We start from the raw sequence: 16,960 nt of genomic DNA, 5'->3' as shown, positions 1-16,960 counted from the left end.
TTACTGCTGTGTCCAACCCTATTGCCTAGGATTTTGCAGGCTTCTAGGATCCCTAGGACTTCCGCTTGGAAGATGCTTGTATTATTTCCCAACCGCAGAGACAGAGCCACGCCTAGTTCCTTGGAGTAGACACCTGCTCCCACACCGCAATCCATCTTGGATCCATCGGTGTATAGAGAGATCTCTTCTCGGTCGGCCACTCGGTCTCTTCTCCAGTCCCTTCTGGATGGGAATAGCACTTGCGCGTTACAGCTGAAGTCCAAATTGCCTACCATATAATCTGTCGTCCTATTTAGTTGCATTTGATTTATGATCAACCCATGTCCGAAGTGTCTAGTCCTCCAAAGGCCCGACTCTCTGAGTCTGACCGCCGATTTCATAGCCACTTCTTTCAGGTGGAGATCAATAGGAATTAAATTGAGGATGGCGTCTAAAGCTTCTGCCGGGCAGGATCTTAGTGCGCCTGTTACTCCTGCGCTTGCTGCCCTTTGTATGCTTCTTAGCTTGCTGACATTATATTGTCTGCTTAGGCCGGGCCACCAAACCAAGGCGCCGTATGTTAGAATTGGTCTTATGATCGCGGTATACATCCACATCACAAGTTTAGGATTTAGTCCCCAGTTTCTACTGAAGATTCTCTTGCAAGTGTAGTATGCTATGTAGGCCTTCTGTCTACGGAATTCGATATTGGTTTTCCAGTTAAGTTTGTTATCCAGCACGACTCCAAGATACTTTGCGCTGGGGGACAATGAGAGCGCATTGCCGTCTAGCGATGGTAGCTTGAATTGTGGTAGTTTGTGTCTGTTTGTAAATAGGATAAGTTCTGTCTTCGCTGGGTTCACATTTAGGCCGCTTCTCGTAGCCCAGGCGTGTAGTCTTCCCAGGGTTCCTTCAAGGATTTCGCTAACGGTAGAGAGGAATGGACCTGTGGCTGCTATTACAACATCATCCGCATACGCCACAACTTTGACTCCCCCTCTATTGAGTTCTAGCAATATACCGTTCAGGGCTATCACCCATAGCAGTGGTGAGAGCACTCCGCCCTGTGGAGTGCCCCTGTTCACATGATGTGTAATAGAGCTAGCCCCATTTGTTGCCTGAATGATTCTATTGACTAGCATCGATCGTATCCATCTACAAACACTGTCGTCAACACCAATATCTATCAAAGAGTCTATGATGGTGTCAACCTCAATGTTATTAAATGCGCCCTCGATGTCAAGAAATGCCGCCAGAGTATATTGTTTACAGTGCAACGATCTTTCTATTAAGCTCACCACTTCATGCAAAGCAGATTCAGTGGATCTGCCTTTGATGTATGCATGTTGTGCTGTTGAGAGTGTCGCTTCACCTAACAGCGATCGTATATAAATGTCGAGAAGCCTTTCCATTGTTTTAAGCACAAAGGAGGTAAGGCTTAGGGGGCTAAAATCTTTTGCTGTTTCGTGGTTTTTCCTTCCTGGCTTGGGTATGAACACGACTTTTACCCTTCTCCAGCTTTTAGGAATGTAGCACAAGGTAATGGTAGCCTTAAAAATAGTCACGAGTAACGGTGCTATCTCTCCCTTCACCCTCTGGAGCATTGCTGGGATTACGCCATCTGGTCCAGGGGATTTGAAGGGGGAGAAGCTGTTAATAGCGTAAATAATCTTTTCCCTGCTCGCGATCGAGTTCAACAGTATACTGCTAGTTGAACCAGGTTCAGTTGACCCTGATGTGGGTGGATGTCGAATACATCCTGGGAATTGGAACTTGACTAACGTGTTTAGAGAATCACTAGCTGTGTTCGTCCACACCCCGTTTTCTCCCTTAATGAGTGTGATATTTGTGTGTTCTTTTGATAGGATTTTGCTGAGCCTGGCTGAGTCTTTAGAGTTCTCTATAGAAGAGCAGTAAGATTGCCAGGATTTAGTTTTAGATTTTCTCAACTCCTTTTTATAAGATCTGAGGGCGCTTTTATAAGGCGCCCGGTTTTTAGTTCTAAAGCAATCATTGTAGATTTTCCTTAATTTGTCTCTTTGGGCTCTGAGATCCCCATTCCACCAGGGTGGGGATTTCTTTCTTGCTGTACTAACTGGAGTTGATCTTTCAAAGGCTTTCTTCATAACCTCTTCTAGTTTATTTACTCTATTATCAAGGTCCTCAACTGTAGTGACAGTTGTATTTAGTGGGAGCTTACTTAGTTTATGCTTAATTGTGTTACTATATCTTTCCCAATTAGTCCTGTGGGGGTTTCTGTATTTTGAGGGGGTGCTGGAAATTCCGTGCAGATTAAAGAGGATCAGGCGGTGATCAGACATTGAAGGCCTATCAGATACTCTCCACTCTTCTACAGACACGCTGTCGTTCTCTGACAACAGGGTCAGATCCAGCACCTCCTCCCATCCAGGAAACCGGTTTGAACTCGGGAATATGAATGTGGGTGTATTACCTCTATTGCAGATGCTTAAGTTAGTATTTAATAAGAAGTGTAGTAAAGACTCACCTCGGTCGTTCTCCGTAGAACTACCCCAAACTGGATGCCTTGCATTCGCATCGCAGCCGACGACTATAATTTGTCTGGGGTTTTTGGCTATTATCTCCTGGATTTCGGTTGGCGGACTGTCCCTATCGTGGGCCACGTATGATGAGACCAGGAGTATACTTGGCTGTCCGGTGGTCTCCACCTTAACCATTGTTGTATCTGATGTGCTGAAATTAGAGCAAAGTAATGCATTTATACCGTTCTTGATAAGAATACACGCCCGCGGTTTACCCACCTCGCTCTTATAGTAGAGTTTATAATTATTTATATTTAGTCCCATGATTGTATCGTGCTTGACCCAGGGCTCTTGAATTAGGCTAATGTCTATATCCTCCTCACTGAGAAGGACAACTAAATTATCTGTAGCACATTTGGAGTGCTGCAGATTTATTTGGGCTACTTTAAGTTTCTGGTTCAGGGTCATCTGTCAGCTTCACACCCATGAGAAGCTCACCAGCTCCATCAACCCCGGGATCTTCTTCTACCGGGCTAACCTCTCCGAGGAATACCCGCACTCTAGCCTTACGGATACCGAAGCAGAGCCGATAGTCAGCCTTCTCTAAGGCGTCTAGTGACTCTGCACAAATAGCTAGTAGAATGGGCTTATTTGTAGGCCTTCTTGGCTCTTCAACTTTTATAAGTTCCCATTCCTCGATCGCCGGTATCTCTTTGTTATGTAGCTTAAGACACCGCAGCAACTTTTCGCCTGGTTCATCCATCGGAGGCAGCCAAATGCGCGCACGTGGTCTCCTTGGGATGTCCTTAGCTGGGATCAGCTTGAGCTTCAAGCCGACAAAAGTGTCGCTGATCTTAGCGACGCATCCAGCAAGGAAATCCAGGGAGAACTGGTTCGCGCACTTGACTACCCGGTATCCCCGTAGGGATTCCGACGAGTCGAACTCTGGGTGAGGACCTTCGGGGTTGTCGAGTACGTGGTTCATTACGAGGCTCGACAGCCTCACATCAATCTCCACCCACTTTTGCTGCACTGCTAGCGGTGTCTTGCTGTTTTCATCTATTATCGCCGCCTGTAGATGATCTCTGGCGACGTCACTAAAATAGCGATGCTTCGCGGGTGCTGCGGACTCCGCATCACCACCTTGCTTAGCCTTCTTTGCGATGGCCCCTTGGCCGCCTTCGTTATGAGAGCGGTTCCGCTTCTTCGCTTCGGTGGCCTCGATTGTGGCTGCACGATTTGTCTGTAACTTTTCGTACTCTTCCACTATTTGCCTGTATTTTGCCTTGTCTTCCTCGTCACGCTCATGTACCGTACCGGCCGCTGCATTTTTGTCAATTTTATTTAACATATACAGCGCCTTCTGGTACATCTGTCTCATGACCACGCCCGAGGGTTTTTTTTTCTTAGAGGCGGGGTTGCTGCCTGCAACGGCCGCCGATTTGCTGGTTGTTGGCTGCTCGTCCGGAGTACTACGGCAGGCACTACCGGTGCTATTTTTGACTATTTGCAGAGTGGTGATACTTTGTCTGGCATCTTCCACCCTGCTGGTTTCTGGCGCTTGTACAACTGGGGTACTATGGCTGGAGCCACCAGGAGTACTTGCAACCATCTTACCTGACCTTGGGGATTTGAAGAGCTGCTCCTCCTCTGACAGCGTTACGTCGTCCCCTTCTTCGCTGGTACGCTGTTCCTGTTGCTGTTGTTGGTTTGTTTGTTGTTGTTGTTTGTTTGTTTTTGTTTGTTTTTGTTCCATATGTGGTCCCACGAGTAGTCCGGAAAGGGTTAGTCACTCATCCGCAGAGCCGGTATGCATAGAGAAGGCACTTCTTAAAACCGACCTTGCCCGGGCATCGGAGGGGACCGTACGCGACCAGCCATTTTTTACTACCCGCTGGCCATTCATCCATCGGCACGGTTGCCTACACACCTTGGCTTGGGTAGTGTTGGTACGGTAATCCTGCCATTTCCACCTTCAGCAATAAAAACAACACTCCAGCTGGGATTGTTAAGGAATATTGCCAAAGGCTTCAATACCAGGCTTCCCTCTTAGTTCATGGAGGCATGATACAATTCACACTGTGAGTTATACCATGACACCATTTAAGCCCCCTCGCCACGGCAAGACGACCAACGCTGTAAAACTCTGTGCATGTCATTTTAACGTATTTAGGTACATACTTATATTAATCATCAACTATTGCTTGGGCAAAATGTGCTAAATTAAAAAAAAAAAAATCGCATATGAAAGAGCACCAACCCAACTCGTAATAAATTTAAGTATACAAATTTTAGTTTTTAGTATAGAAATATTCAATTGAAATACGCCAATATTGAAATGAAGCGCTTTGCACTTAACGGATGCTTTTTCATAATTAAGTTAAAAAAATATATATTTAAATTCCATGCTGTCTGTAATGAGATTTGAACCCTGACGCTCTGGAAATTCGCAAATTGTGGCGAGCATCTTCGTGCACTCAGCTACAGCCAGACATGTAAATAAATGTGTATTCAAATGTTCAGTTTGATTCAACACCACGTGTGCGTGGTATGTACAGTATCGGTCATATCTATAGCACGCCATTTCCAAGTGATATTGTGTTCCCCTTATGTTTATTTATTTATTTTTAAGAATTTTCAATTAAAATTTAGTTCATTCTCAGACAAACCCCATATATACCCAAGTTCAACAATTTGTAGAGAACTGCAAAAAAGTGTAACAAATTTTCACCTAAATTTTAAACTTTTTTCCCGGAAGTGTTAGAATTTTTTTGAGTATACAGTTTTTTAGCCCCTGCAATTTTAGTCTGATAATGTGCAAATTTCAAGTGGCTACGAATTACCGTTAATTTTTCAGATTTTTTTTGTCGCATTGGCTTCCATATAATGAATAAACTCAATTTATTTGTATATGGAAGAAAACCGCAACACCTTTGGCAAAAAAAATTCTAAAAAATCAACGGTAACTTTTAGCCACTTGAAACTTGCACATTATCAGACTAAAATTGATTGGGCTATAAAACTGTGTATTCATAAAAATTCAAACACTTTCGAGAAAAAAGTTTGAAATTCAGGTGAAAATTTGTTGCACTTTTTTGTAGTTTTCTACAAATTTTTAAACTTGGGTTTGTATGGGTTTTGTTAGAGAAAGAACTGTATTTTAATTGAAAATTCTTAAAAATAAATAAATAAACAGGAGTGGCACACAATATCACTTTAAAATGGCGTGCTATAAATATGACCGATACTGTAAGTATTGTTTTTAAGTACGAACATTTCAAAACGATAATCAAATAAAAAATATTCATGTTTACTATGCGTTATTTCCCCCAGTAAACTCATAAAATTTTTCTTAATATTACAACGCGTTTTTTCTCTCAGTGTAGTCATTTTTATGCAAAATTTGTGCAATCAAATCGAAAACCGGGACACTTAAACGAAACCCGGGACATTTTAAGGTTGGATCGGGACACCTGGACAAATAGTCTAAAACCGTGACATGTCCGGGAAAACCGGGACGTCTGGCAGCCCTACCCTAATGCCCTAATACCCAGAAAAAACGTATATCCCTTTTTTCTAACCTTTTTTAACGGTTTAAAAGTTATACAATTTTAAATTTAAACCAATTTTTACATGTTATTTACATACAAAATTTCAAATGAACACCAACACTTTTAAAATTTAAATAAAATTTTTCTAAATGGGAGAAGTTACTTCTCAGTAAATAGGTCATTTGAAGGCCACAAATTCGCTAGGTTAGTTATTTTGCATCACCCTTATATATATATACACAATAATTACTCGTTTAAAGTAATAAGTATAAGTGGCAAACTTTTCCGGAAAACACCCCCCAAAAAATAGTCTGGATCCGCCGCTGGGCCTGTGCTATTTTTGATTATGGACTTGGACATGAAATAACACATTTTCTTAAACATTTTTAAGCAAATTTGCGCTTCGACTTGACAGTTCTCTATCTCTGTGTTTTTTTTTTCTTCGCTACAAAATTAATGCAAAATGTAAGTTATTGCTCAAAATTTATCAGCTTCCGTATTAAATTGGTGATGTAAACATGTACAACTTTACTTTTCGTACTCCAGTTTTGATTTGAGAACTGGTTTCGATAAATTTCCGATAAAAATTAGACACGGCAGCGATTTGTTCGTATTTCACATGAATTGAGAGAGCGAACTACGTTATTGGAGTGCCGTGGGAAAGCCGTATTAAATATTATTGTTTAAAAGGCGTTTACACTGTTCAACTTACACAGGCGGTTAGTTGAATCAAAAGTTTACATCATTTAACTAAGAGTTGAACAATGTAAACGCTTTTTAAATATAATGATTGTGTACGATCAGGGAATATGTAATAATATTCTCAACGAAAATTTTTGAAAATATAATCACTGCATCAAGTTTTATACTTGAAAAGGAGGACAATGAGGACATTATTGCTCAAAAGGAGGACAGAGTAGGGCAATATTTTCGAGGAGGACAAATCACATTTGAGGAGGACAATCCTCCTCAAAGGAGGACAGTTGGTCAGCTTACGTTAGAACACTTTACGCTTCTACCGCATCTATTTATAGAGCATTAAAAAAATTTAACTTTCTCTCGTATTCATCAGATATCGACTTCTCTTTGTCAAAACCTAGATTTAAATCTTTATTAAATGAAATTGTTAAATAAACTTAAACTGAATTAGTCTTTGTATAGTCTGTAAGAAAATGTACATTTTCTAGATTATTCTTTAATAAATAAATAATTAAACTGTATCCATGGTACCACATGCCAGGGCCGTAGCCAGGATTTTTTTTCGGGGGGGGTTCTGGCATAATTTTTTTTAGTTTCACTTTTATTTCAACATATTTTGATTAAAAGAAAAATACTGACAAAAATAAAATTTTTCCTTAAAAACAGGGTTGAAATCTTGAAATTCCTGCCCGTAGTTTGTATGTCAAATATGAGTGGCATTGTGCTACTATGATAGCACGGCCGAGTAATCATAGCCAAGTTATGTACAGTAGTCGAAAAAATTATAGCCGCACCAAATTTTGACAAGTTTTAAAATATTATTTTTGTTGTTATTTAATTTCGGTTAGTTTTTTATAGTTCGTTCTTTACCAACATCCGTATAAATACAAGTTTAAAGGCAGAGTCACACGATTGGGTATTTGCTAAAATTTAGAGTAAATCGTATCCCAATTGTTTGAACACCCAAAATATTTTTCACTATCCTAATCACGAAAATTAATTTATTGAAATTTTTCAATAGAACATCGCTGTATTGTACCAATCTTTTGAATGCAAAAAAAAAATGTCCCCTTTTTTTTACTAATAGCCCAATATAAAAATTTACAAATCTGTACAAATGTACCAATCGAGTGACACTGCCTTAAAAATTTATGCAATTAAAAAAAAATCTACAAATTTTCGTTAAAATTTCGAGTTTTTAATTAAATTCTGAGTATGCAGTTTTGTAGCCCATAGTAGAATAAAGTACATGTTTCAAATGGCTAAAAATGTCGATTGATTTTTTAGATTTTTTAAAAGTTCGAAATTTGTACGAAAGTTTGTTGAATTTTTTTTAATATTGCAATTTCTACTTTTTGCTTTAAGAAATTTCCGTTGGGATTTTCATTACAAACTTCCGCTTATGCGAGCCGATTAAAACTTATTAATCTTCCTTCACTTGTCAGTCGCAGGGAAATGCTTTGTACAATTTTTATAATTAAATTCCTGACAGGCTCAATTTCAAGTCCGCTTTTTCTGGGTGAAGTTAGCCTTAATGTTCCCCCCCCGTGTATCAAGACACTTTTATCTCCTATTTTTGAAAACTTGTAAAACTAATTTTGAATTACACGAGCCACTCCGCACAGTGGTTCAGATAGCAGATCTAGCTGGACGAAAGTCAAAATTTTTTTTGTTTTTAAAATACTTAATGGTACTTGGAATACATTCCTGACAATACATTCAAATAGAAATTGCATTTATTAAAGCATTAACATATGAAAACAAACAAAACAAGGTAAGTCAACGCCGCCTATTTGAGAAATCTATTTTAAAAGCTGAAATTGAACTTAAAAGATTGCTAGTTGCACTCACAAATATTTGCATAATTGCAAATTGACTTTATAAACAAAAGTTACACTTATTCCGCTATAGATTCAGAGGTCATAACGCAATTTATGTCCACATTGGTATAAGCAAATTTATTCTGAAAAATCGTCGTTTTGATTAATTAAAAAAATAAATTAAAGAGTAGGAAAAGTAAAGGCCGCCGAAGGCCGTTATAAAACCACTTGCATATTATTCTTTACACCTTCGCAAATGCAGAGGGTAAGTTCGATAACCAAGTCTAACCAATTGGCTTAGATATTTACATTTTAGTGACAGTATGTCAAATCTCAAAATTCAAAAGTAATTATTAACAGGAATGTATCTGATTATAAATATAAGATCAGTGGCGGATCCACGGGGAAGAGGGATGGAGGGGTTGTGTGTTAAAACAGAAAAATACTTGGAGTTATAAAACCTTTGGTTATAAGAGAGTTAAAAAAATACCCAGTTACATAGAAATCTACCGATTTTTTTAAATTTTCATCCGCCATATTGGATCCGCCATTTTGAATTTATGGTAAATGACTTTAGACATGTAATCAGCGATCCAGAAAACCCCCAGATACCCAATTTCATAGAAATCTACCGATTTTTTTAAACTTTCGTCCGCCATATTGGATCCGCCATTTTGAATTTTTGATAAGTGACTTCAGGTTCGTAATCAGCGACTCAAAAATCCCCTAGGTAAGAAGTGGTGTAAAGATCCATCAACGAGTATTTGTTTAAATAGTTTCGTCCAGCTAGATTTGCGATCCGAACCACTGTGCTCTGTTGCCTATATCAGAGTTTTAACTCTCATTCCAGCACATTTGATATATCTGATTCGCTTTTCAGCATTAAGAAAGTGATACTATCCTCTCTCAATAAAGACATAAAATCAACTGATGAACTTAGGTCTGAAGCTGATCAGTTTTAGATCTCGATACTTAACAAACGCCTGCCTATCGTGACTCGGTGCAAAAATTTAAAATATTGGTTCCGTACGTCATGCGCACTGCGCCCCTCGTGCGGATGGGCGGGAATGGAGTTACCCTCCGTTGGGATTATTATTATTATTCATGTATCCTCTTTGGACTAAGTGAAAAGAATGTTGCGGCTAGTGTTCGTCCGAGACCACCATGTACTCGATGCCCGTACTCATTAAAAGTATCGAAAAGAATACTCGATGCTACTCAAAGTATCGCTAGGGAATACTCGATTCTACTTGTACACAGACGAGACATTTTCAGGGTTTGAAAATGCTGTAATATTTTTATTTAATTTCCTTTTGCTGTGCTTTGGCTTCGGCATGTATGATATCGAAAGCAAAGCAAAAGCAATTCAGAAAAAAACAAATGCTTTGGCTGCCCTTTTGCTACGAAATTTCGAAAGCAAATCGTGGAAGCACAAAGACAGCGCAGCAGCAGCAAATCAACCGCAATTTGACTATAAATTTGCTGCGAAGCATCGAATTGGCAGAAATAGAGGATATTATATGTATGCGTGCGCAAATCCACTAGTCGCTTACCCTGATAAGCTTTGCATTGATGGCGGAGTTAATATGTACTTAGGTAATATACCATGCTGCAAAAGCGTCATGTGCACAACATAGCCAGCAGATAACAGCACAGCAAACGCACTATCACAGCAAATCGAAAGCAATAAAATTGTTTAAATAAACTGCCGATAAAAAAACAAAATAAACTTTTCAAAGTCACAGTAAAAGCAAAGCAGTTCGAATCAAAATCGAAAATTTCAAAGCTAAGCAAAAGCAAAAATAGTAATGCTGACAGTTTTTCAAACCCTGGAAATTTTAGTTCAACAAGCGTTTACAATATATGTAACTACATACAGTGGAGAAAAGCTTATGAAGAGCGGAACAATACCTATTGATATCCTCCTATTTTGAAATGGGTTTACTTGAAAATGCTGAAACAGGAGTCGTTGAGTAATGAGAAAGCTAATCGCTTACTTGTGTTTTATCCTTCTGTTTCAAAATGAGTTCTAGACGATGCTTCCGAAAATCACATGCTGGCTTTACATCCTGCTCTAATTACGAGTGTTCTTTTCCATTTTCAAGCGTTCTTTTAGTTTAAACTCTAGCAAAATCAAGTGGTTAACATCTTGAATCGTTTTTTTTCCTAAAACTACAACACTGACTTATTTTCAGTTGAATTTCCAAAACTTGCACTTTGTACTCGATACCCATGAAGTACTTGCACACGCGTATCGAAGTACAAAAAACACTCGGTACTTGGTAGAGGTACTCGAGTATATACTTCTAAGTAATGTTATCGGAACATCACTAGTTGCGGCACAGTGTATCAATGCTTTTCGGCAATTTTTTAGAAGCGTAGCTTGAGCAAAGGTGAAGTGAGTGGCATGTGCACTTTATATAAAAAAAATCGGTTTCTGCACTCAATAATGTTTTCAGCCCGCCCAAGTCTCCAGCCATAACATTGGCTCCATCAGTGGCCAAACCAACTAGGTTTCTTATTTTTAAAGGCAGGATTGGCAAATGTTTAAAAGGTACAATTGGCAAATATTTATATGCAAAATGATGTCGGAAAAGACCAATAGTGGCAACACTGACTAGTACACAAGCAAGCCAAGAGAGAGTAATATTTTTTAATTACAGGTATTGTCTTCCCAGAAAGTTTTGCTTCACATCGAAATTCGTGCTCCCTTATTTACATTTTGACGCAGTTCAATGTTGGTTCTTTTACTTTTATTTGGCTTTGCCTTTTGTTTTCGCTCAATTTAATTTTTATGATTTTTCAAAACAAAAGAAAAAACGTTTGAAATGTTGTGAACCATACAAATTTTGACTTTATTTACTAGCAAATGTTTTTTTACCGGCTTTTGCAAATTAAATAAGTTCTCTTCAAGATGGTTTGTTTAAAAAAAATACGTGTACATATGTGGTATATGGGGTATGGAAATACAATGAAACCCGCTTAAGTAAGCTGCATTTTACACTAATGTTGAATGGGCTATAAAACTGTATACTCAAAATACACTTCTGAAAAAAAAGTTTGAAACTATGATGACTTTTTTTTTAAGTATTCTACAAAATCTTAAGCTTAGGTTTATATGGTATTTGTTAGGGAATGAACTGCATTTTAATTGATTGATTTTGAATTTGGTAAAAAATGATATGTCCAATTTTGACTTTTTAAACAATTGTTCTTGTAAAAATTACATACCATTGCACTAAATATTTTTTTTAATAAAGTTTTTCTTTACTTGTTTATGTGTTTAAATAATGCTACGATTTTGGTTTTAAACTATGTATACTTCATTAAATGTTGTTATTCAAGTATTTATGTAAGTTAACAAGAAGATGAAACTACATCAGTAATTATGTTCGCTTACCCGCATCGAGGTACTTAAGTGGGTTCCTTTAAGTACCCAACCCGCCTAAGTACCCGAAAAAGCTGACATTTTTCGTGAGGTACTTAAGCGGGAGACGCCGAAATACGTGAGTGCGAAGAGCTTGAGATGCTGGCCGACAGGAAGAACGCCCGAAAATTCCACCAGAGGGTTAGGCGACTTACGGAAGGTTTCAAGACCGGGGCGAACTCCTGTAAGAACAACAATGGCGGCCTAGTGACCGATGTCCAGAATATACTTAAATTGTGGAGGGAACACTTTTACAACCTACTGAATGGTAGCAGCGCTGAAAGTAGTGAAGAAGACGAACCTGAGTCCCCAGTCGATGATCATGGAGTAGCTGTCCCACCGCCTGACTATGACGAGGTACGAATAGCGATTACGCGGCTGAAAAGCAACACAGCTGCTGGAGCTGATGGCCTGCCAGCCGAGCTATTCAAGTACGGCGGCGCGGAGCTGATGAGGTGCATGCATCAGCTCGTATGCAGAACATGGTCAGATGAACGCATGCCCGGCGACTGGAATTTAAGTGTGCTCTGTCTAATACACAAGAAAGGCGACCCCGCCATATGCGCCAACTACCGCGGAATCAGCCTTCTAAGCATAGGTTATAAGGTCTTATCGAGTGTATTGTGCGAAAGACTGAAGCCGACCGTCAACGAGCTGATTGGACCTTATCAGTGTGGCTTGAGGCCTGGAAAATCCACCATAGATCAGGTATTCACAATACGCCAAATCTTGGAAAAGACCCGCGAGAACAGGATCGACACACACCATCTATTTGTCGATTTCAAAGCCGCTTTCGACAGCACGAAGGGAAGTTGCCTTTATGCCGTGATGTCTGAATTTGGTATCCCCGCGGAACTAATACGGCTGTGTAAAATGACGTTGAGAAATACCACCAGCTCCATCAGAATAGGGAAGGACCTCTCCGAGCCGTTTGATACCAAACGAGGTTAAGACAAGGGGACTCCCTTTCATGTGATTTCTTTAATCTGATGTTGGAGAAGATAATAAGAGCCGCAGAACTGAACCGCTCAGGCACAATACTTTACAAGAGCGTACAATTGCTGGCGTATGCCGACGACATCGATATTATCGGTAAAAATAAGGGCTACGTCTGTTCTGCCTTCTCGGGATTGGATAGAGAAGCAAAACGAATGGGTCTGGTGGTGAACGAGGACAAAACGAAGTATCTCCTGTCATCACACAAACAGTCAGAGCATACGCGTCTTGGCATCCACGTCACAGTTGACTGTTACAAGTTTGAAAAAGTAGACGACTTCGTTTACTTAGGAACCAGCCTTAACACCAATAATAATGTCAGCCTTGAAATCCAACGGAGAATCACTCTTGCCAACAAGTACTACTTTGGGCTGAGTAGGCAATTGAGAAGTAAAGTCCTCTCTCGTCGTACAAAGATCACACTCTATAAGTCACTCATCATGCCTGTGCTGGTGTATGGCTCGGAGGCATGGACAATGAAAGCATCTGATGAGGCGGCTCTTGGAGTTTTCGAGAGAAAGATTCTGCGAAAGATTTGCGGACCTTTACGCGTTGGTGATGGCGAATATCGCAGACAATTTAACGATGAGCTGTATGAGCTGTACAACGATATAGACATAGTGCAGCGAATTAAAATTCAGCGGCTCCACTGGCTTGGCCATGTCGTTCGAATGGACAGAAACGCTCCTGCTCTGAAAGTACTCAACGCGGGCCGCGATGCTGGTAACAGAGGAAGAGGAAGGCCTCCTCTGCGTTGGAAAGACCAGGTGGAGAAGGACTTGGCTTCACTTGGCATTTCCAATTGGCGTCAGTTAGTACAGAAGAGAATTGATTTGCATGCTCTTTTTGACTCGGTCAAAATCGCTTAGGCGGTTACAGCGCCAATAAAGAAGAAGAAGACTTAAGCGGGTTTTACTGTATCCCTTTTCCCTGGCTGTAAACGTTTTAGTGTGGGCAACAATGATATTTTTAAAATAAGGCAGATCGGAATATGCGCTCTCTGGGAAGACTATACCTGTAATTATTGTACCATGGACAATGGGGTGATTCATGAGAATGAGAGTATATTCATAAGCTGAGCCGCTGAGCTGCCGACAGGGCTGCCAACCAGCATTGCCGAATTGGCGATTCCGTCGTCAATTTGACGTTTTTTTTTTACCTCATTGACGCTTTGACGATTTTTCCCCCGAAATGACGATGTTTTATTTTAGCTTTTCCCCTAAATTACATATGTATGTATGGAAAAAATTTGTTACTGGAAAACGTAATCCAAAATAAAACCATCCATTTATCTAGTTTTGTTCTACAACGGTGCTTTTAGTTGTATTAAATTTGTTCTAGAATTGTAACCAAATCGTTAATTTGCACTGTTGACAGTGATTTGAAAGAGACATAAAAATAGGAGAGGGAAGTTTTTCAGTCAAAATTATCTATCAGTTATTAAATGATAATGTTTCACTAAGGGTCTCCACATCCATTTTGGTAGTTTTGGGAAATTGCTAGTTGACACTTGGTAATTTTATCAACTCTGAACGTCTTTTTCAGTTTTCTTTTGTTAGTCTGGTAAACTATAGGGCTCTTCAGGATGGTACGGAAATTGTCTTGGATTTGCAGTTGGAATTGCATTTTCAAATTTTATGCTTGCTACCATGGCAACCGTGTGCATTTTATTGTTGTGAATTTACAAATGCCACGAATATGCAAATGCACAAGATCCTGCACAGCCCTTGTGTTTATCAAAAGCGGATTCGTAGCTTTTTTGCTAAAAAAAAAACAAAATAAATTGTAACCGAAAATTTAAGGAATTTTACTTGCTCATATGCGTTATACCTTTCGGCATCGGGCGGATTTAAAATTGAATGAATATCGAACAGGTGATTGCAGTTTACCAACTACCACAAAAATTATAATTTTTCTGTCAAGCTTCCTTCACGATAATTCGGTAACCGGTACACCGATAATAAAATAATTTTACACAAACAAAATACATTGGGAAAAATTACCGAACACCGAGTAACAAGCTCGGTGGGAAGACCCCTATTTTAAAACTGAATCAAAATCTTCATAAACTGCAAACCAGTGGAGTTCAACTATTTAAAAGTAGTTGTGTTTTAAACTGTTGGTAACATTTGTAAATTCAATTTTATTAACGCATACGCAATGTGGGTTCCATATGGTTTCGTAATTAAGCAAATGCTTTTTTTTAATTTCAGATCTTTTACTCAATTTGTTCAAATAAATTTAAATTAAATTTCCATTTGTTTAAAACATAACAATTTTATTTATATTAAGTTTAAAATTTTCAAGGCAAAAAATAGATTTTAGTATAGTATGTCCTCTCCCTATGTTTAAAAAATCATTACATTCCAATTTGAATTTTCAGAGAAAAAAAATAAATTCCGTACCATTGTAAAAAAAATCAAATGTTCATAAAAAGTTTAAATTTGAAAATTTTTCAAATTTTTCAGGTGAGTAGAGCTTCATTTAAGCAAAAAATCACCTGGAAATTCGAACGTCGGCAAAAGTGTGACCCACTTGAGATGGCCTTACCCACTGCGAAGTGGTTAAAAGCTAATAAACAACGGTTATTTACTAAGGCATCCAATACCGGACCATTTTGTGAATCCCGGGATTCCGGGATCTTAAATTGGTAATCCCGGGATCCCAGAATATTTCAGGATATTATTACCATTAATTAAAATATGCTAACAAACTAGTTTTGTAGTCTCGTTTTAGTGTGAATACTAGAAATAAAAATAAATATATATTTTTAATTACAAACTGATTCATATTGCAGTCGCAGTCATTTTTACAAAGAGATCATCTTTGCACTTACAAATATTATTTATACATATACACCTATGTGTAGTAATATTAGTATGCCACAACATATGTACATTTATATACTTATGTATATATACAAGTCGGACGGATTTTGTAAAAAAATGATGTCATGTCTTCGATTTGATTCAAATTTTTTTTTATGGATTCTATACATGAAATAAGCTAACACGTATTCGAGGATTTGTTTCTTTTTTTCTTCGGAGATATGATCTTTCAAAGTTCGAATTTTTTCGGGATTCTGACCATTCATGTACTTCTTCAAATCGTTATATCTCGGGCTCTACTCATCGTGAGACTTCATCTTAATGTCGTTTTGAAGACAAAGAAACGGGCGTTCTATATGATGTTTATGATTGTCCTAAAGTTAACTTAGCTATTAACTGTTAAACTTTTTTAAGTTTATTTGCATAGTAAAGACCAGTAAATTTGGGATTTAAAATTACACCATCGTAATCCTTGTTTAATTTTCTATAAAAAACGTGTTCCAATAAAATGGGAGTTTTTCAAGAACTGTTTTTAAAATTTATTTTTTTTTTTGAAAACGAGTTGGTTTATTTTGTGAGAGTCAACAATGAAGTCTCAACGACGAACAGAACGCGAGATATAACAATTTGAAGAAGTACATGATTATTTAGTCGGAATCACGAAAAAATCCAAAATTTCACAGATCATATATCCGAAGAAAAACGGAAAAATGTGAAGCCAATCGAAATTGTGACACAAAATTTGGTGTCCGATATGAAAAAGAATGGCCCATATATATGTTATATATATTATAACATAGTATAATAGTAGTATTAGAATTGTAATACATTATTTCATTATTTGCAGGGTTGCATTTTATAATTCTTTTATGCCAGTACAGTGTCTGAATGTCGTTTTATTTTAATTTGGTCGTAAATTAAATTAGTACACCCGGTACTAGATGCCTTATTATTTACACACACCGAGTTTCGAGCTGATGGATTTATGTTTAGTGCATTAGACCTCCGCCTAGGAATATTAGATTGAGACAAAACTTGTACCGGATTCGCTAAAAATTAAATCTTCGTCAAAAACTATTTTCTTGTAATTTTCGGTTTGTTCAATTCCTACAAAATCAATGTGCATATATCCTTCTGCAAACATTTTTGTTTCGCATTT

General features: G+C 38.3%; 1 protein-coding gene across 8 annotated transcripts in view; it reads right to left on the bottom strand.

Annotated features, from left to right (window-relative positions):
* The window catches only part of LOC118745678 (neprilysin-3), a gene marked incomplete at its 3' end in the record, with an annotated part of 330,193 nt that overhangs the window by 209,920 nt on the left and 103,313 nt on the right, over positions 1-16,960 (bottom strand). For 2 of the 8 annotated variants that reach the window (XM_036479250.1, XM_036479252.1), the window contains 1 exon segment: positions 2,486-2,691. In XM_036479250.1, the coding sequence (XP_036335143.1) occupies positions 2,486-2,691 (206 nt within the window). 8 annotated transcript variants of the gene reach the window in all.

This window comes from Rhagoletis pomonella, unplaced genomic scaffold (assembly GCF_013731165.1).
Source record: "Rhagoletis pomonella isolate Grant_MI unplaced genomic scaffold, Rhpom_1.0 Rhpom_scaffold_00009, whole genome shotgun sequence".
In the NCBI taxonomy this organism is placed as follows: domain Eukaryota; kingdom Metazoa; phylum Arthropoda; class Insecta; order Diptera; family Tephritidae; genus Rhagoletis; species Rhagoletis pomonella.
Note: the sequence above shows the minus strand (reverse complement) of the source record. Positions and strands in the feature narration are given on the sequence as shown.